Source organism: Mytilus trossulus, chromosome 7 (assembly GCF_036588685.1).
Source record: "Mytilus trossulus isolate FHL-02 chromosome 7, PNRI_Mtr1.1.1.hap1, whole genome shotgun sequence".
NCBI classification, from domain to species: Eukaryota; Metazoa; Mollusca; class Bivalvia; order Mytilida; family Mytilidae; genus Mytilus; species Mytilus trossulus.
Genome location: NC_086379.1, coordinates 69,274,804 through 69,302,104, shown reverse-complemented (window position 1 = coordinate 69,302,104; position 27,301 = coordinate 69,274,804). Strand labels below are relative to the sequence as shown.

At 32.5% G+C, this 27,301-nt stretch overlaps 1 protein-coding gene across 2 annotated transcripts in view; it reads left to right on the top strand.

The window, feature by feature from the left end:
- The window catches only part of LOC134725687 (tolloid-like protein 2), a 58,363-nt gene that overhangs the window by 13,627 nt on the left and 17,435 nt on the right, over positions 1-27,301 (top strand). For both annotated transcript variants that reach the window (XM_063589708.1, XM_063589707.1), the window contains exons 2-6: positions 18,165-18,426; positions 21,794-22,177; positions 23,021-23,199; positions 24,396-24,629; positions 25,963-26,172. In XM_063589708.1, the coding sequence (XP_063445778.1) occupies positions 18,165-18,426; positions 21,794-22,177; positions 23,021-23,199; positions 24,396-24,629; positions 25,963-26,172 (1,269 nt within the window). The remainder of the gene's footprint in view (positions 1-18,164; positions 18,427-21,793; positions 22,178-23,020; positions 23,200-24,395; positions 24,630-25,962; positions 26,173-27,301) is intronic.

The window sequence follows — 27,301 nt, the reverse complement described above, 5'->3', positions numbered from 1 at the left end:
CACTATTATAAAGAAATGTCGATGCTGTATAGATTGAAATAAACAATTAATTTCCCCATAGGCGACAATGGTAGCCTTTTTCGAGATACAGACTTTAGAAAGTTGATTTTCTTAACGAAACCTTGCTAGAATCAAAGAAAAAATATTAGGACAGTATTTTTTTGTCTAAAAAATATAGGGTCGCGTTGCTTTTCTTAGCGTATTTTGTACTTATCTCCCATGCCTATCAATTTTGCCCTTAAAAATACGGGTCTTGTCCTAGCGTTGAAAAGGTCATACTCAGTGCCTTTAGAGCTACGGAATAATTTTTATTTTGCCTTTTGTATAAAGCAGAGTGCACGAAGTCTCTAAAAATAAAAAATAACGGGAGCACATATCGACCAATCAGGATTCGCCATACTCTTAATTCTGAATACCATGTTATGCTCATAAAATGGCTGCGCCCATAAAATTTAATGGTGTATTGTAACCTATACGGTATTTAATACTTTCTTGTATCGTGCAATTCATAGTGCGTTAGATGCACAAATATATATGCCACAAATAAATCATCTTCAAACCGTTCTGGCTTTACTCTCTGAATTTTCAGAATTTTTTATCGGAGGTGACCCCAGTCGAAAAATGTGAAGAAAAAAAATCAGTTTTTTTTAGTAAATGCGGTTCTGTTAAAAAGGGACTGAAGATTATGCCCACTTTCTCCAGTGATTCTTTATATATCATCAAGTACTGATTATATTGATAACAAAACCAATCCAATATATAACTACTACGGTGAATTTTGAACAACAGTTTTAAATGAAACCGTTTTCGTAAAAAAGTACATTTTTGAAACAGACTATAGCATTTCAAAATATGGAATATGTGTTAATATTTGTGTTTTGACATCGATAACTGTTTGTTAACTACAAAAATGGCATGCTTATTTTATTCTTTTAGTTTGATATTCGTGTGAACATTTCAATGTTCGAAGGAGATCATTTCCGTACATTTTCGCTGAATTTGGTAATTTTGATAACAGCACTTGGGTCGAGATTGTTATGTTTAAAAATCGATTTATATACACAAACTCTAGACGTGTACTTGCTCTATTCAAACAAATCAGCAGAACTTCAGAAAATGACATATTCGTTCCACAGTAAGTCAAAAGTCGAGCCCACCCTTGTTTCTAAGGTAAAATGCAATACCAATATGAAACAGACTATAGCTTAAAAACTAGATAATCAATAGTTCATTTGTCACCAAAAAATACGGTTTCACATTAAATGTCAAGTAAAATTACTGTTTTTGACACTTTTTGAGCACTATTATAAAGAAATGTCGATGCTGTATAGATTGAAATAAACAATTAATTTCCCCATAGGCGACAATGGTAGCCTTTTTCGAGATACAGACTTTAGAAAGTTGATTTTCTTAACGAAACCTTGCTAGAATCAAAGAAAAAATATTAGGACAGTATTTTTTTGTCTAAAAAATATAGGGTCGCGTTGCTTTTCTTAGCGTATTTTGTACTTATCTCCCATGCCTATCAATTTTGCCCTTAAAAATACGGGTCTTGTCCTAGCGTTGAAAAGTCATCTCAGTGCCTTTAGAGCTACGGAATAATTTTTATTTTGCCTTTTGTATAAAGCAGAGTGCACGAAGTCTCTAAAAATAAAAAATAACGGGAGCACATATCGACCAATCAGGATTCGCCATACTCTTAATTCTGAATACCATGTTATGCTCATAAAATGGCTGCGCCCATAAAATTTAATGGTGTATTGTAACCTATACGGTATTTAATACTTTCTTGTATCGTGCAATTCATAGTGCGTTAGATGCACAAATATATATGCCACAAATAATCATCTTCAAACCGTTCTGGCTTTACTCTCTGAATTTTCAGAATTTTTTATCGGAGGTGACCCCAGTCGAAAAATGTGAAGAAAAAAAATCAGTTTTTTTTAGTAAATGCGGTTCTGTTAAAAAGGGACTGAAGATTATGCCCACTTTCTCCAGTGATTCTTTATATATCATCAAGTACTGATTATATTGATAACAAAACCAATCCAATATATAACTACTACGGTGAATTTTGAACAACAGTTTTAAATGAAACCGTTTTCGTAAAAAAGTACATTTTTGAAACAGACTATAGCATTTCAAAATATGGAATATGTGTTAATATTTGTGTTTTGACATCGATAACTGTTTGTTAACTACAAAAATGGCATGCTTATTTTATTCTTTTAGTTTGATATTCGTGTGAACATTTCAATGTTCGAAGGAGATCATTTCCGTACATTTTCGCTGAATTTGGTAATTTTGATAACAGCACTTGGGTCGAGATTGTTATGTTTAAAAATCGATTTATATACACAAACTCTAGACGTGTACTTGCTCTATTCAAACAAATCAGCAGAACTTCAGAAAATGACATATTCGTTCCACAGTAAGTCAAAAGTCGAGCCCACCCTTGTTTCTAAGGTAAAATGCAATACCAATATGAAACAGACTATAGCTTAAAAACTAGATAATCAATAGTTCATTTGTCACCAAAAAATACGGTTTCACATTAAATGTCAAGTAAAATTACTGTTTTTGACACTTTTTGAGCACTATTATAAAGAAATGTCGATGCTGTATAGATTGAAATAAACAATTAATTTCCCCATAGGCGACAATGGTAGCCTTTTTCGAGATACAGACTTTAGAAAGTTGATTTTCTTAACGAAACCTTGCTAGAATCAAAGAAAAAATATTAGGACAGTATTTTTTTGTCTAAAAAATATAGGGTCGCGTTGCTTTTCTTAGCGTATTTTGTACTTATCTCCCATGCCTATCAATTTTGCCCTTAAAAATACGGGTCTTGTCCTAGCGTTGAAAAGTCATCTCAGTGCCTTTAGAGCTACGGAATAATTTTTATTTTGCCTTTTGTATAAAGCAGAGTGCACGAAGTCTCTAAAAATAAAAAATAACGGGAGCACATATCGACCAATCAGGATTCGCCATACTCTTAATTCTGAATACCATGTTATGCTCATAAAATGGCTGCGCCCATAAAATTTAATGGTGTATTGTAACCTATACGGTATTTAATACTTTCTTGTATCGTGCAATTCATAGTGCGTTAGATGCACAAATATATATGCCACAAATAAATCATCTTCAAACCGTTCTGGCTTTACTCTCTGAATTTTCAGAATTTTTTATCGGAGGTGACCCCAGTCGAAAAATGTGAAGAAAAAAAATCAGTTTTTTTTAGTAAATGCGGTTCTGTTAAAAAGGGACTGAAGATTATGCCCACTTTCTCCAGTGATTCTTTATATATCATCAAGTACTGATTATATTGATAACAAAACCAATCCAATATATAACTACTACGGTGAATTTTGAACAACAGTTTTAAATGAAACCGTTTTCGTAAAAAAGTACATTTTTGAAACAGACTATAGCATTTCAAAATATGGAATATGTGTTAATATTTGTGTTTTGACATCGATAACTGTTTGTTAACTACAAAAATGGCATGCTTATTTTATTCTTTTAGTTTGATATTCGTGTGAACATTTCAATGTTCGAAGGAGATCATTTCCGTACATTTTCGCTGAATTTGGTAATTTTGATAACAGCACTTGGGTCGAGATTGTTATGTTTAAAAATCGATTTATATACACAAACTCTAGACGTGTACTTGCTCTATTCAAACAAATCAGCAGAACTTCAGAAAATGACATATTCGTTCCACAGTAAGTCAAAAGTCGAGCCCACCCTTGTTTCTAAGGTAAAATGCAATACCAATATGAAACAGACTATAGCTTAAAAACTAGATAATCAATAGTTCATTTGTCACCAAAAAATACGGTTTCACATTAAATGTCAAGTAAAATTACTGTTTTTGACACTTTTTGAGCACTATTATAAAGAAATGTCGATGCTGTATAGATTGAAATAAACAATTAATTTCCCCATAGGCGACAATGGTAGCCTTTTTCGAGATACAGACTTTAGAAAGTTGATTTTCTTAACGAAACCTTGCTAGAATCAAAGAAAAAATATTAGGACAGTATTTTTTTGTCTAAAAAATATAGGGTCGCGTTGCTTTTCTTAGCGTATTTTGTACTTATCTCCCATGCCTATCAATTTTGCCCTTAAAAATACGGGTCTTGTCCTAGCGTTGAAAAGTCATCTCAGTGCCTTTAGAGCTACGGAATAATTTTTATTTTGCCTTTTGTATAAAGCAGAGTGCACGAAGTCTCTAAAAATAAAAAATAACGGGAGCACATATCGACCAATCAGGATTCGCCATACTCTTAATTCTGAATACCATGTTATGCTCATAAAATGGCTGCGCCCATAAAATTTAATGGTGTATTGTAACCTATACGGTATTTAATACTTTCTTGTATCGTGCAATTCATAGTGCGTTAGATGCACAAATATATATGCCACAAATAAATCATCTTCAAACCGTTCTGGCTTTACTCTCTGAATTTTCAGAATTTTTTATCGGAGGTGACCCCAGTCGAAAAATGTGAAGAAAAAAAATCAGTTTTTTTTAGTAAATGCGGTTCTGTTAAAAAGGGACTGAAGATTATGCCCACTTTCTCCAGTGATTCTTTATATATCATCAAGTACTGATTATATTGATAACAAAACCAATCCAATATATAACTACTACGGTGAATTTTGAACAACAGTTTTAAATGAAACCGTTTTCGTAAAAAAGTACATTTTTGAAACAGACTATAGCATTTCAAAATATGGAATATGTGTTAATATTTGTGTTTTGACATCGATAACTGTTTGTTAACTACAAAAATGGCATGCTTATTTTATTCTTTTAGTTTGATATTCGTGTGAACATTTCAATGTTCGAAGGAGATCATTTCCGTACATTTTCGCTGAATTTGGTAATTTTGATAACAGCACTTGGGTCGAGATTGTTATGTTTAAAAATCGATTTATATACACAAACTCTAGACGTGTACTTGCTCTATTCAAACAAATCAGCAGAACTTCAGAAAATGACATATTCGTTCCACAGTAAGTCAAAAGTCGAGCCCACCCTTGTTTCTAAGGTAAAATGCAATACCAATATGAAACAGACTATAGCTTAAAAACTAGATAATCAATAGTTCATTTGTCACCAAAAAATACGGTTTCACATTAAATGTCAAGTAAAATTACTGTTTTTGACACTTTTTGAGCACTATTATAAAGAAATGTCGATGCTGTATAGATTGAAATAAACAATTAATTTCCCCATAGGCGACAATGGTAGCCTTTTTCGAGATACAGACTTTAGAAAGTTGATTTTCTTAACGAAACCTTGCTAGAATCAAAGAAAAAATATTAGGACAGTATTTTTTTGTCTAAAAAATATAGGGTCGCGTTGCTTTTCTTAGCGTATTTTGTACTTATCTCCCATGCCTATCAATTTTGCCCTTAAAAATACGGGTCTTGTCCTAGCGTTGAAAAGTCATCTCAGTGCCTTTAGAGCTACGGAATAATTTTTATTTTGCCTTTTGTATAAAGCAGAGTGCACGAAGTCTCTAAAAATAAAAAATAACGGGAGCACATATCGACCAATCAGGATTCGCCATACTCTTAATTCTGAATACCATGTTATGCTCATAAAATGGCTGCGCCCATAAAATTTAATGGTGTATTGTAACCTATACGGTATTTAATACTTTCTTGTATCGTGCAATTCATAGTGCGTTAGATGCACAAATATATATGCCACAAATAAATCATCTTCAAACCGTTCTGGCTTTACTCTCTGAATTTTCAGAATTTTTTATCGGAGGTGACCCCAGTCGAAAAATGTGAAGAAAAAAAATCAGTTTTTTTTAGTAAATGCGGTTCTGTTAAAAAGGGACTGAAGATTATGCCCACTTTCTCCAGTGATTCTTTATATATCATCAAGTACTGATTATATTGATAACAAAACCAATCCAATATATAACTACTACGGTGAATTTTGAACAACAGTTTTAAATGAAACCGTTTTCGTAAAAAAGTACATTTTTGAAACAGACTATAGCATTTCAAAATATGGAATATGTGTTAATATTTGTGTTTTGACATCGATAACTGTTTGTTAACTACAAAAATGGCATGCTTATTTTATTCTTTTAGTTTGATATTCGTGTGAACATTTCAATGTTCGAAGGAGATCATTTCCGTACATTTTCGCTGAATTTGGTAATTTTGATAACAGCACTTGGGTCGAGATTGTTATGTTTAAAAATCGATTTATATACACAAACTCTAGACGTGTACTTGCTCTATTCAAACAAATCAGCAGAACTTCAGAAAATGACATATTCGTTCCACAGTAAGTCAAAAGTCGAGCCCACCCTTGTTTCTAAGGTAAAATGCAATACCAATATGAAACAGACTATAGCTTAAAAACTAGATAATCAATAGTTCATTTGTCACCAAAAAATACGGTTTCACATTAAATGTCAAGTAAAATTACTGTTTTTGACACTTTTTGAGCACTATTATAAAGAAATGTCGATGCTGTATAGATTGAAATAAACAATTAATTTCCCCATAGGCGACAATGGTAGCCTTTTTCGAGATACAGACTTTAGAAAGTTGATTTTCTTAACGAAACCTTGCTAGAATCAAAGAAAAAATATTAGGACAGTATTTTTTTGTCTAAAAAATATAGGGTCGCGTTGCTTTTCTTAGCGTATTTTGTACTTATCTCCCATGCCTATCAATTTTGCCCTTAAAAATACGGGTCTTGTCCTAGCGTTGAAAAGTCATCTCAGTGCCTTTAGAGCTACGGAATAATTTTTATTTTGCCTTTTGTATAAAGCAGAGTGCACGAAGTCTCTAAAAATAAAAAATAACGGGAGCACATATCGACCAATCAGGATTCGCCATACTCTTAATTCTGAATACCATGTTATGCTCATAAAATGGCTGCGCCCATAAAATTTAATGGTGTATTGTAACCTATACGGTATTTAATACTTTCTTGTATCGTGCAATTCATAGTGCGTTAGATGCACAAATATATATGCCACAAATAAATCATCTTCAAACCGTTCTGGCTTTACTCTCTGAATTTTCAGAATTTTTTATCGGAGGTGACCCCAGTCGAAAAATGTGAAGAAAAAAAATCAGTTTTTTTTAGTAAATGCGGTTCTGTTAAAAAGGGACTGAAGATTATGCCCACTTTCTCCAGTGATTCTTTATATATCATCAAGTACTGATTATATTGATAACAAAACCAATCCAATATATAACTACTACGGTGAATTTTGAACAACAGTTTTAAATGAAACCGTTTTCGTAAAAAAGTACATTTTTGAAACAGACTATAGCATTTCAAAATATGGAATATGTGTTAATATTTGTGTTTTGACATCGATAACTGTTTGTTAACTACAAAAATGGCATGCTTATTTTATTCTTTTAGTTTGATATTCGTGTGAACATTTCAATGTTCGAAGGAGATCATTTCCGTACATTTTCGCTGAATTTGGTAATTTTGATAACAGCACTTGGGTCGAGATTGTTATGTTTAAAAATCGATTTATATACACAAACTCTAGACGTGTACTTGCTCTATTCAAACAAATCAGCAGAACTTCAGAAAATGACATATTCGTTCCACAGTAAGTCAAAAGTCGAGCCCACCCTTGTTTCTAAGGTAAAATGCAATACCAATATGAAACAGACTATAGCTTAAAAACTAGATAATCAATAGTTCATTTGTCACCAAAAAATACGGTTTCACATTAAATGTCAAGTAAAATTACTGTTTTTGACACTTTTTGAGCACTATTATAAAGAAATGTCGATGCTGTATAGATTGAAATAAACAATTAATTTCCCCATAGGCGACAATGGTAGCCTTTTTCGAGATACAGACTTTAGAAAGTTGATTTTCTTAACGAAACCTTGCTAGAATCAAAGAAAAAATATTAGGACAGTATTTTTTTGTCTAAAAAATATAGGGTCGCGTTGCTTTTCTTAGCGTATTTTGTACTTATCTCCCATGCCTATCAATTTTGCCCTTAAAAATACGGGTCTTGTCCTAGCGTTGAAAAGTCATCTCAGTGCCTTTAGAGCTACGGAATAATTTTTATTTTGCCTTTTGTATAAAGCAGAGTGCACGAAGTCTCTAAAAATAAAAAATAACGGGAGCACATATCGACCAATCAGGATTCGCCATACTCTTAATTCTGAATACCATGTTATGCTCATAAAATGGCTGCGCCCATAAAATTTAATGGTGTATTGTAACCTATACGGTATTTAATACTTTCTTGTATCGTGCAATTCATAGTGCGTTAGATGCACAAATATATATGCCACAAATAAATCATCTTCAAACCGTTCTGGCTTTACTCTCTGAATTTTCAGAATTTTTTATCGGAGGTGACCCCAGTCGAAAAATGTGAAGAAAAAAAATCAGTTTTTTTTAGTAAATGCGGTTCTGTTAAAAAGGGACTGAAGATTATGCCCACTTTCTCCAGTGATTCTTTATATATCATCAAGTACTGATTATATTGATAACAAAACCAATCCAATATATAACTACTACGGTGAATTTTGAACAACAGTTTTAAATGAAACCGTTTTCGTAAAAAAGTACATTTTTGAAACAGACTATAGCATTTCAAAATATGGAATATGTGTTAATATTTGTGTTTTGACATCGATAACTGTTTGTTAACTACAAAAATGGCATGCTTATTTTATTCTTTTAGTTTGATATTCGTGTGAACATTTCAATGTTCGAAGGAGATCATTTCCGTACATTTTCGCTGAATTTGGTAATTTTGATAACAGCACTTGGGTCGAGATTGTTATGTTTAAAAATCGATTTATATACACAAACTCTAGACGTGTACTTGCTCTATTCAAACAAATCAGCAGAACTTCAGAAAATGACATATTCGTTCCACAGTAAGTCAAAAGTCGAGCCCACCCTTGTTTCTAAGGTAAAATGCAATACCAATATGAAACAGACTATAGCTTAAAAACTAGATAATCAATAGTTCATTTGTCACCAAAAAATACGGTTTCACATTAAATGTCAAGTAAAATTACTGTTTTTGACACTTTTTGAGCACTATTATAAAGAAATGTCGATGCTGTATAGATTGAAATAAACAATTAATTTCCCCATAGGCGACAATGGTAGCCTTTTTCGAGATACAGACTTTAGAAAGTTGATTTTCTTAACGAAACCTTGCTAGAATCAAAGAAAAAATATTAGGACAGTATTTTTTTGTCTAAAAAATATAGGGTCGCGTTGCTTTTCTTAGCGTATTTTGTACTTATCTCCCATGCCTATCAATTTTGCCCTTAAAAATACGGGTCTTGTCCTAGCGTTGAAAAGTCATCTCAGTGCCTTTAGAGCTACGGAATAATTTTTATTTTGCCTTTTGTATAAAGCAGAGTGCACGAAGTCTCTAAAAATAAAAAATAACGGGAGCACATATCGACCAATCAGGATTCGCCATACTCTTAATTCTGAATACCATGTTATGCTCATAAAATGGCTGCGCCCATAAAATTTAATGGTGTATTGTAACCTATACGGTATTTAATACTTTCTTGTATCGTGCAATTCATAGTGCGTTAGATGCACAAATATATATGCCACAAATAAATCATCTTCAAACCGTTCTGGCTTTACTCTCTGAATTTTCAGAATTTTTTATCGGAGGTGACCCCAGTCGAAAAATGTGAAGAAAAAAAATCAGTTTTTTTTAGTAAATGCGGTTCTGTTAAAAAGGGACTGAAGATTATGCCCACTTTCTCCAGTGATTCTTTATATATCATCAAGTACTGATTATATTGATAACAAAACCAATCCAATATATAACTACTACGGTGAATTTTGAACAACAGTTTTAAATGAAACCGTTTTCGTAAAAAAGTACATTTTTGAAACAGACTATAGCATTTCAAAATATGGAATATGTGTTAATATTTGTGTTTTGACATCGATAACTGTTTGTTAACTACAAAAATGGCATGCTTATTTTATTCTTTTAGTTTGATATTCGTGTGAACATTTCAATGTTCGAAGGAGATCATTTCCGTACATTTTCGCTGAATTTGGTAATTTTGATAACAGCACTTGGGTCGAGATTGTTATGTTTAAAAATCGATTTATATACACAAACTCTAGACGTGTACTTGCTCTATTCAAACAAATCAGCAGAACTTCAGAAAATGACATATTCGTTCCACAGTAAGTCAAAAGTCGAGCCCACCCTTGTTTCTAAGGTAAAATGCAATACCAATATGAAACAGACTATAGCTTAAAAACTAGATAATCAATAGTTCATTTGTCACCAAAAAATACGGTTTCACATTAAATGTCAAGTAAAATTACTGTTTTTGACACTTTTTGAGCACTATTATAAAGAAATGTCGATGCTGTATAGATTGAAATAAACAATTAATTTCCCCATAGGCGACAATGGTAGCCTTTTTCGAGATACAGACTTTAGAAAGTTGATTTTCTTAACGAAACCTTGCTAGAATCAAAGAAAAAATATTAGGACAGTATTTTTTTGTCTAAAAAATATAGGGTCGCGTTGCTTTTCTTAGCGTATTTTGTACTTATCTCCCATGCCTATCAATTTTGCCCTTAAAAATACGGGTCTTGTCCTAGCGTTGAAAAGTCATCTCAGTGCCTTTAGAGCTACGGAATAATTTTTATTTTGCCTTTTGTATAAAGCAGAGTGCACGAAGTCTCTAAAAATAAAAAATAACGGGAGCACATATCGACCAATCAGGATTCGCCATACTCTTAATTCTGAATACCATGTTATGCTCATAAAATGGCTGCGCCCATAAAATTTAATGGTGTATTGTAACCTATACGGTATTTAATACTTTCTTGTATCGTGCAATTCATAGTGCGTTAGATGCACAAATATATATGCCACAAATAAATCATCTTCAAACCGTTCTGGCTTTACTCTCTGAATTTTCAGAATTTTTTATCGGAGGTGACCCCAGTCGAAAAATGTGAAGAAAAAAAATCAGTTTTTTTTAGTAAATGCGGTTCTGTTAAAAAGGGACTGAAGATTATGCCCACTTTCTCCAGTGATTCTTTATATATCATCAAGTACTGATTATATTGATAACAAAACCAATCCAATATATAACTACTACGGTGAATTTTGAACAACAGTTTTAAATGAAACCGTTTTCGTAAAAAAGTACATTTTTGAAACAGACTATAGCATTTCAAAATATGGAATATGTGTTAATATTTGTGTTTTGACATCGATAACTGTTTGTTAACTACAAAAATGGCATGCTTATTTTATTCTTTTAGTTTGATATTCGTGTGAACATTTCAATGTTCGAAGGAGATCATTTCCGTACATTTTCGCTGAATTTGGTAATTTTGATAACAGCACTTGGGTCGAGATTGTTATGTTTAAAAATCGATTTATATACACAAACTCTAGACGTGTACTTGCTCTATTCAAACAAATCAGCAGAACTTCAGAAAATGACATATTCGTTCCACAGTAAGTCAAAAGTCGAGCCCACCCTTGTTTCTAAGGTAAAATGCAATACCAATATGAAACAGACTATAGCTTAAAAACTAGATAATCAATAGTTCATTTGTCACCAAAAAATACGGTTTCACATTAAATGTCAAGTAAAATTACTGTTTTTGACACTTTTTGAGCACTATTATAAAGAAATGTCGATGCTGTATAGATTGAAATAAACAATTAATTTCCCCATAGGCGACAATGGTAGCCTTTTTCGAGATACAGACTTTAGAAAGTTGATTTTCTTAACGAAACCTTGCTAGAATCAAAGAAAAAATATTAGGACAGTATTTTTTTGTCTAAAAAATATAGGGTCGCGTTGCTTTTCTTAGCGTATTTTGTACTTATCTCCCATGCCTATCAATTTTGCCCTTAAAAATACGGGTCTTGTCCTAGCGTTGAAAAGTCATCTCAGTGCCTTTAGAGCTACGGAATAATTTTTATTTTGCCTTTTGTATAAAGCAGAGTGCACGAAGTCTCTAAAAATAAAAAATAACGGGAGCACATATCGACCAATCAGGATTCGCCATACTCTTAATTCTGAATACCATGTTATGCTCATAAAATGGCTGCGCCCATAAAATCTAATGGTGTATTGTAACCTACATGTACATAGGATGGCATAATTCAGGTGCATAAAAGCCACAAACAATCATTAAGTCGAATGTCTTTCGTAATTTTAGGGAAATTTAATTAGTATATTGGTACAGGTGCTCTGATTTAAGTTGAACTAAATCAATCGAACAGACACAGATTGTTTATGTATGGTAAACAGGTGCTTGGTATGTCCTCTAAGCCTGTACGCCGATTCCAGATCTCTCACTGCAACACACCCGATGATTTATATAGCAGCATCAATGTAATAGAATAATCACAAACAGGTGCTTGGTAGGTCTCTTAGCCTGTACGCTGATTCCAGATTTGTCACTCCAACACACCCGATGATTTATATAGCAGCATCAATGAAATAGATAAATCATCGTCATAATGCCGCTTAAACGATTACTGTTACAAACCATGATTGATACCATAGATCTGGACAGAATGTTCATTACCCTAACACCACTATTGTCAATTATACATAGATTCGTTTAATAGGAATTTCGGATACTGTCAAATAGGTATCAATTTATTTCTTTTTTTAATACTGTTTTTAATTAAAACGTCTTGGAGTTGGGTCAGTTTACTGTTTGTCTCTCTGAATAACATTTACAATAGACAATAGACATTGAAATATTTGTCTACGTCTGTTTCGGTAGATATTTCCAGGAAATTCATACATAAACAGGAAATTGGAGAAATCTTTGGCGAAAAAAATCTGTTCATGACGTCAGCAGCACAATCTTTGGTAAAGTGCCCCACGGACAGTGTTTTGTATATTCATTGTTTATATAAACTACTGAATTATCTTATAACTTGGTACTTGTAAACAACTTAACAGGATTACTTGCCTTGAAGTGTTCGCATTATAATATATATATAAATCAGTATTCATAACAACTCATCTGATTATATTTCTCGTTTTGTGAATTGTCGCCCGCTCTTATCTTTATCTGAACTATACAACAAAAGATGATTTCAGTTTTCATATTCTGAACTTTCCTTGTGTATGTTATAATATGTAGTGAATCGTCTCTGCCAGAACACCTTAGATCGCTTCCGTCTTTTACTGAGGTTGATGTTTCATTGCTAAACATGATTAGTTATGAGATTTTAATACCACAAATGAAATCATTCCATATCAAATTATTTTCATAGATACAAAGATTAGGGTTTGGAAGCCTCAATGTACCTATAGATATCGTATGACAAACTGAATATCACACTCTACTTGTAACGGTGATACTTATAGAGCCCGTAAATCTAGGCATGATCCTTGTTAACTTATTGATCATTTGAATACATTTATTCTTTGATAATAACATATCATAAGTGTAGCCCTTGCAGTAATAACCATTGTATTTTCTATAAATACATGCAAGTATCTTGAAGTTTTCTGTGTTGTGTTATGCAGACATATTGTGTGTCTTTTCATCTTATAGTCATGTTACTGCGTGTCTTCCCTTGATTGCAGAGTCTTGGTTGTATGACATTGTATTACGAAGAAGTGATACGGTATTGAAGTTTAGGACGACCATCAATAATAAAGTTGTAAACTCGCGTAGTAGTATTGTATAATATTAAGCCTGCCATTAAAGACAGCTCTATATTTGATACCAGCTTATGATCGCTTTTTGTGTTATAGTCTTATTTCCCGCTGTAACTGGGCTTAAATTCAATTAATACTGACAAACTATTAACTGGAAAATATTGCTAACGTCAAGGTGGGTGTTCCGGTCTGCTAATCCAATCAAATCTTGTCTTGCAGACAGTTTTTTTTATATTGCATCAGTGAAAGCCCGATAAAAGTGTCAATTATTACACCAGTTGTTCTATAATCTTATTATCTATTGGATAGAAAAACATTTACAAGGATAAGGTATATATTTGTTCTGGTGCAATATAAGTAATTCCTGCGTATCAATACTCCTTGGCAGAAAATTAATATTTCGTCTGGGGACGAATGTGCTTTTCGACTTATGATTGTTTTGTCTGAAAGTCAAGCGATTTTCCGGGTACCCTTATCTTTTATGTTGCTCAGATAACTTAATTGCCTACAGAAAATATGAGATGCTTAAAGATTGCTTCTAAGTTTTTATAAAAGTAAGCATGGCATTTTCACAGGTATCTGTCCAATGAAAATAAGAATACCTGATGGAAATCAATTATCACAAGTCACAAGAATTACATTTAATACAACATGGCATGGAAGAAAAAGATACATACATCAATCAAATTTACACTGCACATAAAACTTAAGTCAAGAACTTAAGGGTACACGGGTCAGATTCAGATAGTTACTGCAATCGTCGTCTTGTTCTTGACATTTACATTAAATTGAAGTGATTAAGCGATACCTATTATAAAGTTTGTGAGCTATGCCACCGACCTCAATGTTAAAGACAGGAGGACACCAAGTTGTCTTTTACCTTGAAAGAATATATAAGATGACTTTTCAATGATAGTTCATGTCGATAACTATCGATGTTCTATCATAGGCCATGTCGATAACTATCGATGTTCAATGAATTCTCATGTCGATAATTATAGATGACCAATTATAGGTCATGTCGATAATTATCGATGTTCAATGATAGGTCATGTCAATGAATATCGATGTTCAATGATATATCATGTCGATAATTATCGATGTTCAATGATAGGTCATATGTAGATAACTATCGATGTTCAATGATAGGTCATGTCAATAACTAGCGATGTTCAGTGATAGGTTATGTCGATAAATAGCGATGTTCAGTTATAGGTCATATCGATTATTATGGATTTTCAACAATATGTCATGTCGATAGTTATCGATATTCAAATAGGTCATGTCGATACTATCGATGTTAAATGATAGGTCTTGTCGATAACTATCGAGGTTCAACAATAGGTCATGTCGATAATTATCGATATTCAAATAGGTCATGTCTTTAACTATCGATGTTAAATTATAGGTCTTGTCGATAACTGTCGATGTTCAATTATAGGTCATGTCGATAACTATCGATGTTCAATGATAGGTCATGTCAATAACTAACGATGTTCAATGATAGGTCAACACTAATGCTGTTAAAGATCGGTTATATAGTATGACGTTCAATGATAGGTAATAAATCATAAAACGAAACGGTAAGTCATTAGTTATGACGTCCAATAAAAGGCTTTGAATTATGACATCAATGACGTTCAATGATAAAACATACTGTGAACTAATGGTCAGAACTAATGACGTACAATGATAGTTCATAACTTGTGACATTCAATCAAAGGTCATAACCGATGACGTTCAAAGATAGTTCAATGATGGGTCATAACTAATGACGTGCAATGATAGGTCATAACTAATGACGTGAAATGATAGGTCATAACTAATGACGTGCAATGATATGTCATATCTAATGACGTGCAATGATATGTCATAACTAATGACGTGCAATGATAGGTCATTACTAATGACGTTCATTGATAGGTCATAACTAATGACGTGCAATGATATGTCATAACTAATGACGTGCAATGATAGGTCATAACTAATGACGTTCAATGATAGGTCATAACTAGATCATAACTAATTACGTTCAATGAAGGATTATAGCTAATGACGTTTAATGATAGATCATAACTTATGACGTTCAATAAAGGATTATAACTAATGACGTTTAATGATAGATCATAACTTATGACGTTCAATGATAGGTCATTACTAATGCTAATGACGTTCAATGATAGTTCATAACTAAGGACGTGCAATGATAGATCATTACGAATGACGTGCAATGATATGTCAGAAATAATGACGTTCAATGATAGGTCATAACTAATGCTTATGACGTTCAATGTTAGTAATAACTAATGACGTTCAATGATAGTTCAATGATGGGTCATAACTAATGACGTTCATTGATATGTCAATGATAGGTCATAACTAATGACGTTCAATGATAGGTCATAACTAATGACGTTCAATGATAGGTCATAACTAAGGACGTGCAATGATAGATCATTACGAATGACGTGCAATGATATGTCATAAATAATGACGTTCAATGATAGGTCATAACTAATGCTTATGACGTTCAATGTTAGTAATAACTAATGACGTTCAATTATAGTTCAATGATGGGTCATAACTAATGACGTTCATTGATATGTGAATGATAGATCATAACTAATGACGTTCAATGATAGATCATAACTAATGACGTTCAATGATAGTTCAATGATGGGTCATAACTAATGACGTTCATTGATATGTGAATGATAGATCATAACTAATGACGTTCAATGATAGATCATAACTAATGACGTTCAATGATAGTTCAATGATGGGTCATAACTAATGACGTTCATTGATATGTGAATGATAGATCATAACTAATGACGTTCAATGATAGATCATAACTAATGACGTTCAATGATAGTTCAATGATGGGTCATAACTAATGACGTTCATTGATATGTGAATGATAGATCATAACTAATGACGTTCAATGATAGATCATAACTAATGACGTTCAATGATAGGTCATAACTAAGGACGTGCAATGATAGATCATTACGAATGACGTGCAATGATATGTCATAAATAATGACGTTCAATGATAGGTCATAACTAATGCTTATGACGTTCAATGTTAGTAATAACTAATGACGTTCAATGATAGTTCAATGATGGGTCATAACTAATGACGTTCATTGATATGTGAATGATAGATCATAACTAATGACGTTCAATGATAGATCATAACTAATGACGTTCAATGATAGTTCAATGATGGGTCATAACTAATGACGTTCATTGATATGTGAATGATAGATCATAACTAATGACGTTCAATGATAGATCATAACTAATGACGTTCAATGATAGTTCAATGATGGGTCATAACTAATGACGTTCATTGATATGTGAATGATAGATCATAACTAATGACGTTCAATGATAGATCATAACTAATGACGTTCGATGATAGTTCAATGATTAAGAAATAATTCACGGGGGCTTGAATATATCGTCATTTTACCACGGGTTGGCCCTTTATGACAAATATTTTACCCTGAGCGATAGCGAGGGGTAAAATATCGGCATAAAGGGACAACCCGTGGTAAAATCTAGATATATTCAAGCCCCCATGAATTATTTCGATTCTAATAGGACAAATACGGCAACTGTTTTAGATCGAAGCGCTCTATGTGGAGGCCATTATTTGCCGTTCTCATAAATTAACGCACTTTTAGATTGGCGTAAAAGAACGGAGCAAACAGAAATAGTGTCATGCTCAAACTATTCACAAAACTTATTTAGATAGATTTGGATAAATTTATTTTAATGATAATTAATTTATATGTCTTCTATGTATAAAACAAATGGGCTTATACCACATTTTAGCATCGTTTGTTGACGTTTCCTTGTTGTGATGATTTTCGGTATCAGAAGCGTGTATTTTCCCGTAAAATGCTTAAATTATAACGTCATCATTCTATGACGTCGGGTACTTCATTCATTAAAAAAACATATGACGTGGGAGTACGATCGGAACAGCCAATGCAATATATTCATATTTTACCACGGGTATGTACTCAAAGCGTTTGAAGGACGTCATGTTAGAATGGGTCATAACAAATGACTTTCAGTTATTGGTCTAAAGTTATGACATTCAATGATAAGCCACACATAATCACGTTCAAGCAGATCCTATGTCATATTGATAACTTATAATGTTCAATGATAAATCATAACTAATGACGTTGAACAAGTATGTCATAACAAAATACAATATATGATTGCCTACTCAAAACAGTTGGTCATTATGATATAAATGCATTTTAGGCATTGTAAACCTCTTTGATATGAGTTGGTGCTTAGTTTCAGGTCGAACTTGTAGTGCTTATCTCGTGTTGTGACTTTGAAAGATTTAAAAACAAAAGCTCTTTTTCTTTGCTATTGACTTTGAGGCATGAATATATAAACTGTGTTTCTCCTTTATTATTAAACGCATTTCAATTGTATTTTATTTTCAGTGGCATACAGTGGTGATATAGCATTGACAGACACCGACCTTAAATATACTAAAAGCAAATATATAAAGGGAGGTAATAAGGAAGATCCTTTACACGAGTTACAAATAGAAGATCGACGACCAGAAAGTTTAGAACCGGTTGATACAGACTTATATGAAAATAATGAAAGTACATTTAAACAAAATACTAAAAAAAATATAAGGAAACAAAAAAGACTAAATAGAAAATTAAAAAGACGTAGACGTAGAAGAAAGTGTAATAAGTGAGTATCGTTTTTTTTATTCAGATTACAAGTTATATAACAATTTGTGTTCAACGTTACTAGCAATAGTAGACAGACATGTATGCTTTCTTAAGAGACAAAAATCTGAAATAAATAATTGAAAAATATTAATGAAAAGAACAGTTTGATTATTCACCAGCTGACTAACCATGTCATGATAAATTATTAACGTTTATTATTATTCAGGTATATTAAATAACGTAACACATTTTTTACAATTACGTAAACTGATGATTTCATGCATTTAATCTGCGTAAAGAATTATTAAAGTGCAACATCCTTTACGCTGCTGAAAATGCATTATGGATTCACAGTGCCAGGGTGATCTGGAGTTCGGTAGTTAAATTATTAACAAATGGAATGTCTTACGAATTTAGTCGTTGAAGTTATGACGTCAATTGGCCACCAACATATTATCAAAATCATGAATAAATAACTTTATTTTGGCAATTGCTCATTTGAACTCTAGTGCATCTGTTTGCTTCTCAAATATAACACTGTCACAGGTGATATTCTATTCTGATGAATATAGATAGACATTGCGTGTTTATTCTATGTAAGTGGTAGGAGATGTAACCGATATTACGGAGCCTCGTTCTGATATCATCTAACTCCTTTATTTTACATGACACTTCTGCTTCTGTCTGATAATGGCCACAATAAACGAGCTGAATATTATGCCATCACTTGGGTGCGCATACAGATGTTACAATACATACTCAAATACCTATCGAATATAAAATTATGCACTTGTTGTATTACAAGAGAGTTGTAACTCTGCTTTTCTACTCGCCTGCTGTGAATGTCGTAGGATACGACACATGGATTCTTATGGATCCGGTGACAGTGATGCTAGTTCCTAGTACTAAGCTTAATATTTCAGAATTCTGAAGCTAGCAGATGTGGACATCCCCTTACAATAATAGCTATGCCATATCACAGATAATAAAGATACATCGTTCAATAGCTTAGTTTTCTAAATAGAGACACATTCATGCAGGTATACACCATGATAAAATTCCCACAAATTGCTTTCGAAATTTTATTTTCCCTTACCTGAAAGGGTCGTTAAATTTGTTTTATATTCTAAAATCTGTCTTTAGATAAGAAGGTTTATCTTTTACTTCCGATGCATTGCCAGCTATTTAGAACGGAAATAGCCAAGTTAATTTTCTGTTTAATTTACCTATCAGTTTATCTATTGGGAACATCAATGGATAACAAGTTAATTCTTTAGGAAGTTTGCTGCTCAGTTTCAAAATAAATAGCTTTCCATAACACTAGTATATATTGATAGGGGATTAATTGAGGAATAAAAAAAGCAAAACAAAATAAAGAGGTCAATGTGCTTGTTTTCGAACTATTAGCCATTGGAATTTTGGCGGGAAAATGTTTTTCTCTGGATTTTGCATAGCTTTATCATTGACCAATTTCTCAAAAACTATTAAAAATAAATAAGATTTTATAAGCTTTTAAAATGACTTATAATTATAGATGTAAAAGATTTATAAAACGAAAAATGGGGGTCTAAGGGCAATTTTTTTTTTTTAAGGTTTCGAAAATCTGACAAATATTTCAAAACATGACAAGCAAGCATCCTTAAATCCATTTCAGTTGCGCACGTATATTTTTCTCAGTGTTTTAAGGCTATTAACTGTTCATTGTCTTTTTTAATACTTATCTTATTGATGACCGAAGAAAACAAAAGGTCAACAAAAATCATAGGTCATAGAAGAAAGTAAAATCACATAAGATCAGACAAAACCATGGACCAAAAAAAAAGAATAATCGTCTTAAAACACCACACTACACAGAAAACTCAAGACAGAGCAAAAGGAAAGCCACCATAACTAGATTAGGATAATCAGACGCTTCTTGTTGGTACTCCTCGTGTCGTTAATGGCAAGTAAAAATTGAGTGTTCAATCGAATTTGAGGATTCTAACTCGAGGATGTAGCTTTTGTCGGCTTCTGACGTGGCTGACCTTGAAGTCATAAAACTTTCCAGTATTTTTTTTGTGGTACTCTTTCTCAATCAATGGATATTATTCGTTCAGTCATCGCGTGTTTTAATATTATTATTATTATTATCTAGGTCTATTCCTGAAGTAATCCTATTGCGTGCATTGCTCCTATGGTTTATTTTGAAACATACTTTTACGGGTCGGGTAAATTTATAGTTATCATCTTATCTATAATTTTTAAATGTCCGTATGGATAACTGTGCGTCGAGTATTTCGCTTTATTTAACATTGTGACAGTGTTAACCACACAGTAAGGTCAATTTTATCAAATGCCTTATTTCGGTTGTTTTCGATTAATTCACTATACTAGTGCCATTTTAGACAAAGACAAAACATTTCTTCTAGATTGACAAAAAAGTTAATCAATCGAATACAAGACATTGTTTTCAAATCTTTTATTTTCCTAGTAACCTTTACTATAATTCTGTATTGATAATTAACGTTCAAATAGGTTTGTGTTTAGATTATTGACACAACAAAAACAATATACGTATAATGGATGATAACCATCGATACCGTACTAATTGATGGTCATAAAGAAAACTACAATCAAACCAATATCTGTTCACGCTTACTGGAATGTCGGTTTTAAATAACCAGACTGAACAATTAACATACTAGCACAAAAGCAATAACCACGAAATCATTTCATCTATCACTCACATAAACAAAATTGTTAAAGCAGTCGCGGATATAGATGTTTACGGATTTGATTGATTAAAACATACAAACAGATTATGGAGCTGTTTTGGGACAGACAGAATTTTTAGAGATATACCGTTAATGGGTTTTCAGTGAAGAAGACTTAATTTGAATTCCTGACATTTGTCATCTGTTAAGATTCTATCACAAATGGGAAGAAATATACATATTCAGTAAATGCTTTGATACATCATGCTTAGGTTTCATAAAACTAATTCTTTAAGTACCGATTTTCTTCGTTGAAAATAATTCTACCATTCATCGAAGTTTTCAAAACTCTCGAACATTTCAGATACCTTTCGTATCTATAGCGTGTTATCCCGGTAAAGCTATTTTAATTTGTTTTTTTTTTTCGTTGTTTGTCTTTTTGTTTGTTTAGTTTTGCTGGGTTATTTTTTGATTTTTTGTTTTTGTTTTTGTTGGGGTTTTTTAGGGGGGGGGGGGTCTTTTAAGTTTTCTAACATTACATGCATTTTCGAATTTTGTCTAAATCTTTAACCAATACTTAAAAGATTGCAAATGAAGAACATATTCGGTGAAAAAAAACTGCATTCGATGATCCTCTTGTCTCGATAGAATAAGACAACATCCATCAACTAAATGTTGATTTCTGTTTTATAGGAACAAATTATGCAGGAAATCTATGAAGAAAAATCACCAAAAGAAACGGAGAACAAAAAAACAACGAAAACAGCGGCGAAAGCATATAAAGCAACACATGTTTAACAATAATGTAAATATAACTGATACTTCAGAATCTAACTCAACGACACGGGTACGCAGGTCTTCGTTGTCATCACGTATACGCCGAGCGGCCACAGCGAGACCTGAAAGACTTTGGGACTTCGGAATCATTCCATATGAAATTGAAACAAACTTTAGCGGTCAACATAAAGCCTTGTTTAAATTAGCTATGAGACATTGGGAAAATTACACATGTTTGTCTTTCATAGAAAAGCAGCCAGAACATACCAATTATATTGTGTTTACAGAGAAACCCTGTGGGTATGTATATGTTGTTATCTCTCTACCATGTTGTTCAGTTTGATATCAAGACAAAATACACAAGTAAAACTATGATAAGGAAAACATATTGATATTTAATATTTGTTTTGAGGCTGAGAGGCTACATTTAAATATATAACACTACCGATTGATATTAATTATATCAGTTGCATCAATATAACTATAAAAAATCTGGTTTACGCAAATTGTTATCAACACACTAAATCACGAAAACGAAAACAGGTTAAAAGTGTTTATACGATTATTTTTACTTCCAGCAAACAAGTTCCGATAATTTTACGATTACGATTACGATTTATATTTGTATGCTGCTACTGAGGAGGATATTAGCACTATCATAGTATTGCAAGACTATAACTCGTATAACTTACACGTCAAAACAAAGATTTTGAATACACACTTTTTGTGTAAGAAAAGAACAGTAAGCTTCTTCTTAAAATATAATCATAAAAAACAAAAGTTTAAAAGAAAAAAACTTTGTATAGCCAACGATGTATTTAATAATTAATTTGTTGTCTTTAAACTCAAATTACTGTGTCTTTATGGCATAATCACTTGTAGAATGAAAATGCAAGTGAGTAGCTGAATCTCACTTTATACGAGATTTGAGTGGACTCAGTCTTGTTTTCCAAATCAACAGGTTAAATTAACTTTTTGAATCAGGAATTCCAGTCATCTGTGCTTCTTTTCTACAAAAACCTCGTCCCAAATCTGCATATGTTAAACATGTTTCCGATTCTGCACTTGATATACATTAAATCTTATAGATGTTTTCTAGTAGCAGTATAAAGACTATGTAATATATGTTGTTATTTTTACAAGGTGTTGCTCTTTTGTTGGTAAGAGGGGCAATGGAGAACAAGCCATTTCCATAGGTAAAAACTGTGATAAGTTTGGAATAGTAGTTCATGAACTTGGACATGTTATAGGATTCTGGCATGAGCACACTAGGCCTGACAGAGATGATCACGTGGAAATTATTACCAAAAATATTATGCCCGGTAAGTATAAAAAGTAAAATCACAAAAATACTGAACTTAGAGGAAAATCAATTCGGAAAATCCATAATCACATGGCCAAATCGAATAACAAAACGCATCAAAAACGAAGTATGATTATACTTGAATATAGAAATAAGAAGATGTAGTATAAATGCCAATGAGACAACTACCACTCAAAAACCAACTGACGTACATACAGGCAACATGTGAAGTCGTTTTTTTTTTTAAATCATTTCGAACTATTCAAACAAATGGAAGTTTTTAACGACCTTGACTGGCTATACAGCCTTAACACGGTCGGTTCGAACTATTATTGCGATTTAGGTGATGAAATAGGGTTTGGTTGAATCATAAAATGACGAGTTGCATTTAAAACCAAAAAAAAAAATGAAATGTTTTTAGTAATTTGATAGTTTGGTTAATCTAATCTCTGTTTTGTTTTTATTTTTGCATTTTCAAGGTTGCTTTTTCTAAAGAAATGTTGAATTAACGCCTATCTGATAAAGATAACTTTTTTGTTTCATATAAAAATGTAGGATAAAGCTGTTCCTAGATGATATGTTATGGTAATTATTCATCAGAAATCATGCTGTAAAATAAATTGTATCTCCGTATGTTGTTTTGTCTATGATTTTCATTGTGTACTTCTTGACTCTGACAGATATTGTGCAACAGGTTTTTGCAGCTTATTACATTCTTTGCAGTAAAACGTTCGTTCTGTTTGATAAAAGCAGCTGCGATAGATTGATTATCAACGCAAATCAAATAGTTACAAGAAAAACAAAACGTATATGTTTCAAACGTTGCTGTTTAGATGAGAATGTGTAATGTAGGGATTGACTAACAGAGTGCAAAGAACTAAGAAATAATTTGGTGAACCTGACATATAAAAACTGAAATAACAAAAATAACAAACGCCAAGAAAAATTCAGAACGGAAAGTACTTTATCAAATGGCAAAATCAGAAGCTGAAACGAATTGAAAACAACTTTCAAATTCCTGACTTGGTGCAGGCAATTCCTAGCTGTAGAAAATGATGATTCAACCTGGTTTTATATCTAGCTAAACCTCGAGCTTAACCTCTCACTTATATGACAGTGGCATATAATCCTTTATATGCCTCGCAATTGTAGAATCGTTTAAAGCCGTTTTAAATGTCATTACACAATATGTTTGTTTTTTTCACTTTTTATTAGGACAAGAGTATAATTTTGACAAACAACCCGAGAGTGAGGTTAACTCCCTTGGAATGGAGTATGACTATGGTAGTATTATGCACTATGCCCGAAATACCTTTGCACGTGCTACATACGTGGATACCATACTACCTCGTAAAAAACAGGAAATGATAATCAGACCAACGATAGGACAACGAGTAAAACTGAGTACAGGAGATATTGCTCAAGCCAACGCCCTTTACAGATGTCCAAGTAGGTTTTTATAGGACAAGTTAAGATATCATCGTTAACTAGATACAAGCAGATGTGGTATGACTGCCAATGAGACAACTCTATCATCCAAGTCACAATTTTTTTTTAAAGTAAACCATAATAGGTCAAGGTACGAATCAACATGAGTCTTGTCTCACACCGAACAGCAAGCTATAAAGAACCCCAAAATGACATCTATATAAAGAACGAGAAACGGTAAGCACTTATATGAACCACATCAACAAACGACAACTACTGAATATCATATTCCCGACTTAGGACAAGTTCAATCAAATGCAGCGGTTTTATTTTTTTTGTATTATATGGGTTTTTTTTAATTCCTACGATTTCATACTAAAAAAAGGCAACAGTAAGAAGATTTTAAGAAAAAAAATGTGGGTTCATACTAAAGCTACCATTCTTCAACACACAATTGTAGCAAAGTTTGTAGTACATGTTCTCGTTTGAGTTATAAATGTTATAAATAACTTTTTTGTTTATGTCAGTTGATAAGCAGATAATCTGTAACAAGAGCAGAACTATTTTCTTGTTGTGTTATCAGAACATAGAAATGTACAAATCAATCATTCTTCAGTAATGGCTTTTATTTCCTACAACTAGCATCCTATTTATCATATAGTTCATTCATTAACACAAAAAAGTGCAATTGTTTATATGCCAGACAATACACATTATCACCAGACTGCGCCATGCACTTCCGTAATTACATAGATAGTAGGATAAAACACACCTGGTAGCCTTCATGATTTATAGCTATTTGTCTTCATTAGAACTCTATTATTCGAGCTACTATTACTATTATTAAGTCATTTATATGAAACACTTGTAGGATAATAGTTTATGCGTACTTAAACAATCGTGTTTGGAGTTTGGTACAATTATGTGTAAAATGACACTATGCAATGTAAGAGATGCGTTTATCACCGTTTTCAACTGTGTCATGGTAATTAACCTTTTCCCTTTTTGTCGTAGGATAAAGTTAGTCTTACCTTTAATTATTCATTTGCTACCTGGATCGTATTAGTCAACTTTTTTTTTCCCTTTTGCTATATTGACAATTTATGCCCGAAGTCAGTGATTAGGAAATGTAACTATTTTCATATTTCTATGAAATGCTGTTGTTCTACTTGTGATTTTGAAACCCGACTGGTACCTTCTTTTTTTGTTGCATATTTGGTATACGTTATTGCTGTTACCCCTTGCATGTTATTAATGCATAGACGAGATTGACTCTGCTGGGAGGTAAAATTGGCAACCTGGTTTAGTTTTCAATAATATAAGGAAAAACTGATATAAATGCTTTACATTTTAGGGTGTGGTCGAACCCTTCAAGAATCAATAGATCAATTTTCCCATACACCATCCAATGGTAAAGTGGAAATTTGCCAATGGAGGATTTCCGCGACACACGGAGAAAAAATCATCCTGAATATTACTGCTCTAGACATACCAGAAACATCATCATGTGAAACAGATTACTTGGAAGTCAGGGACGGTTATTATGTTAAATCAGAAATCTTAGGTAAATAAAGTCGTAAAAGAGGAATAAAAAGTATTGCAATAACCTTTAACTGCCTTATGGGTAATATAAGTACTCGTGAAAAACCTAAAGCTTATTCTGATAACGATTTCACATAGATTGCTTCGTATATGACTTTTCAGCAATTTTCTCGTAAAAAACGTATTTCTATTATCAGTAGAAAAATGAAGAGGAAGATCGCAATATTGACAGCTTACACAGAAATATTATTGAAAAATCCTAGAATAAATTATGGTAAACACAAAGAACTTATATAAATTGAAAAAATAGTTAGATGTATTGATAAAAGATGCCGTGGCGATTTGTCAGTTTCTACAGCACTATCCAATTGTCGGCATGGGTTCATTTACAACCATCAGGTTGAGGTCACTGCTGTTGCAGTTTATATTCCACGAGGATTTAACCAGCCTAGTAGTCAGTACTTCTGTGTTGACATTAATTATCATTGATATGGGAATACTTATAAAGGAGAAGGTCCGGTAAGACCCCTTTTTGGCCCCAAAATATGGCAGTTTTACAAAATTGTTAAAATGCAAACTTTTAGATTTTTTTTGTACAGTTGAATGCTTCTGCTACATAAATATAGGCTGTTTTTGACAATACAATGCACATATATCGGATTGTAGCACTACTAAGTCATGCTAAATTACGGAAATCTTCAAAATTCTATTATTTTAGTTAAATTTTAGACGGTTTCCGTGTAAAACGGAAGTTGCCGCATTCGTGTTCATTCATAATATTGAAATGTAAGTTGTATTTTATAATATTACATAACATATATAAAGATTGTGGATGAACACGGATGCGGCCACTTTCATTTTTGACAAAAACCACCTGAAAAGTGACGTTTTTGGGCATATTTGAGAGATTTTTCATATTAGAGCTTGAATCGGATCGTTTTTAATGACTAAATTAGTTAAAACCTTTCACAAAAACTAATTGAATCAAGTAAAATAGACACTTAAGTGTTAAAAAAGTTGTCCAAATCTTTCGTCAGATGAAACTGAAATTTGAGGCCAAAACGAGTCCTTACCGGACCTACTCCTTTAATGTTTACATAACTACAGTTTTGAAATACTAAGACTATTCTACATCGGGAATAGATTACTTT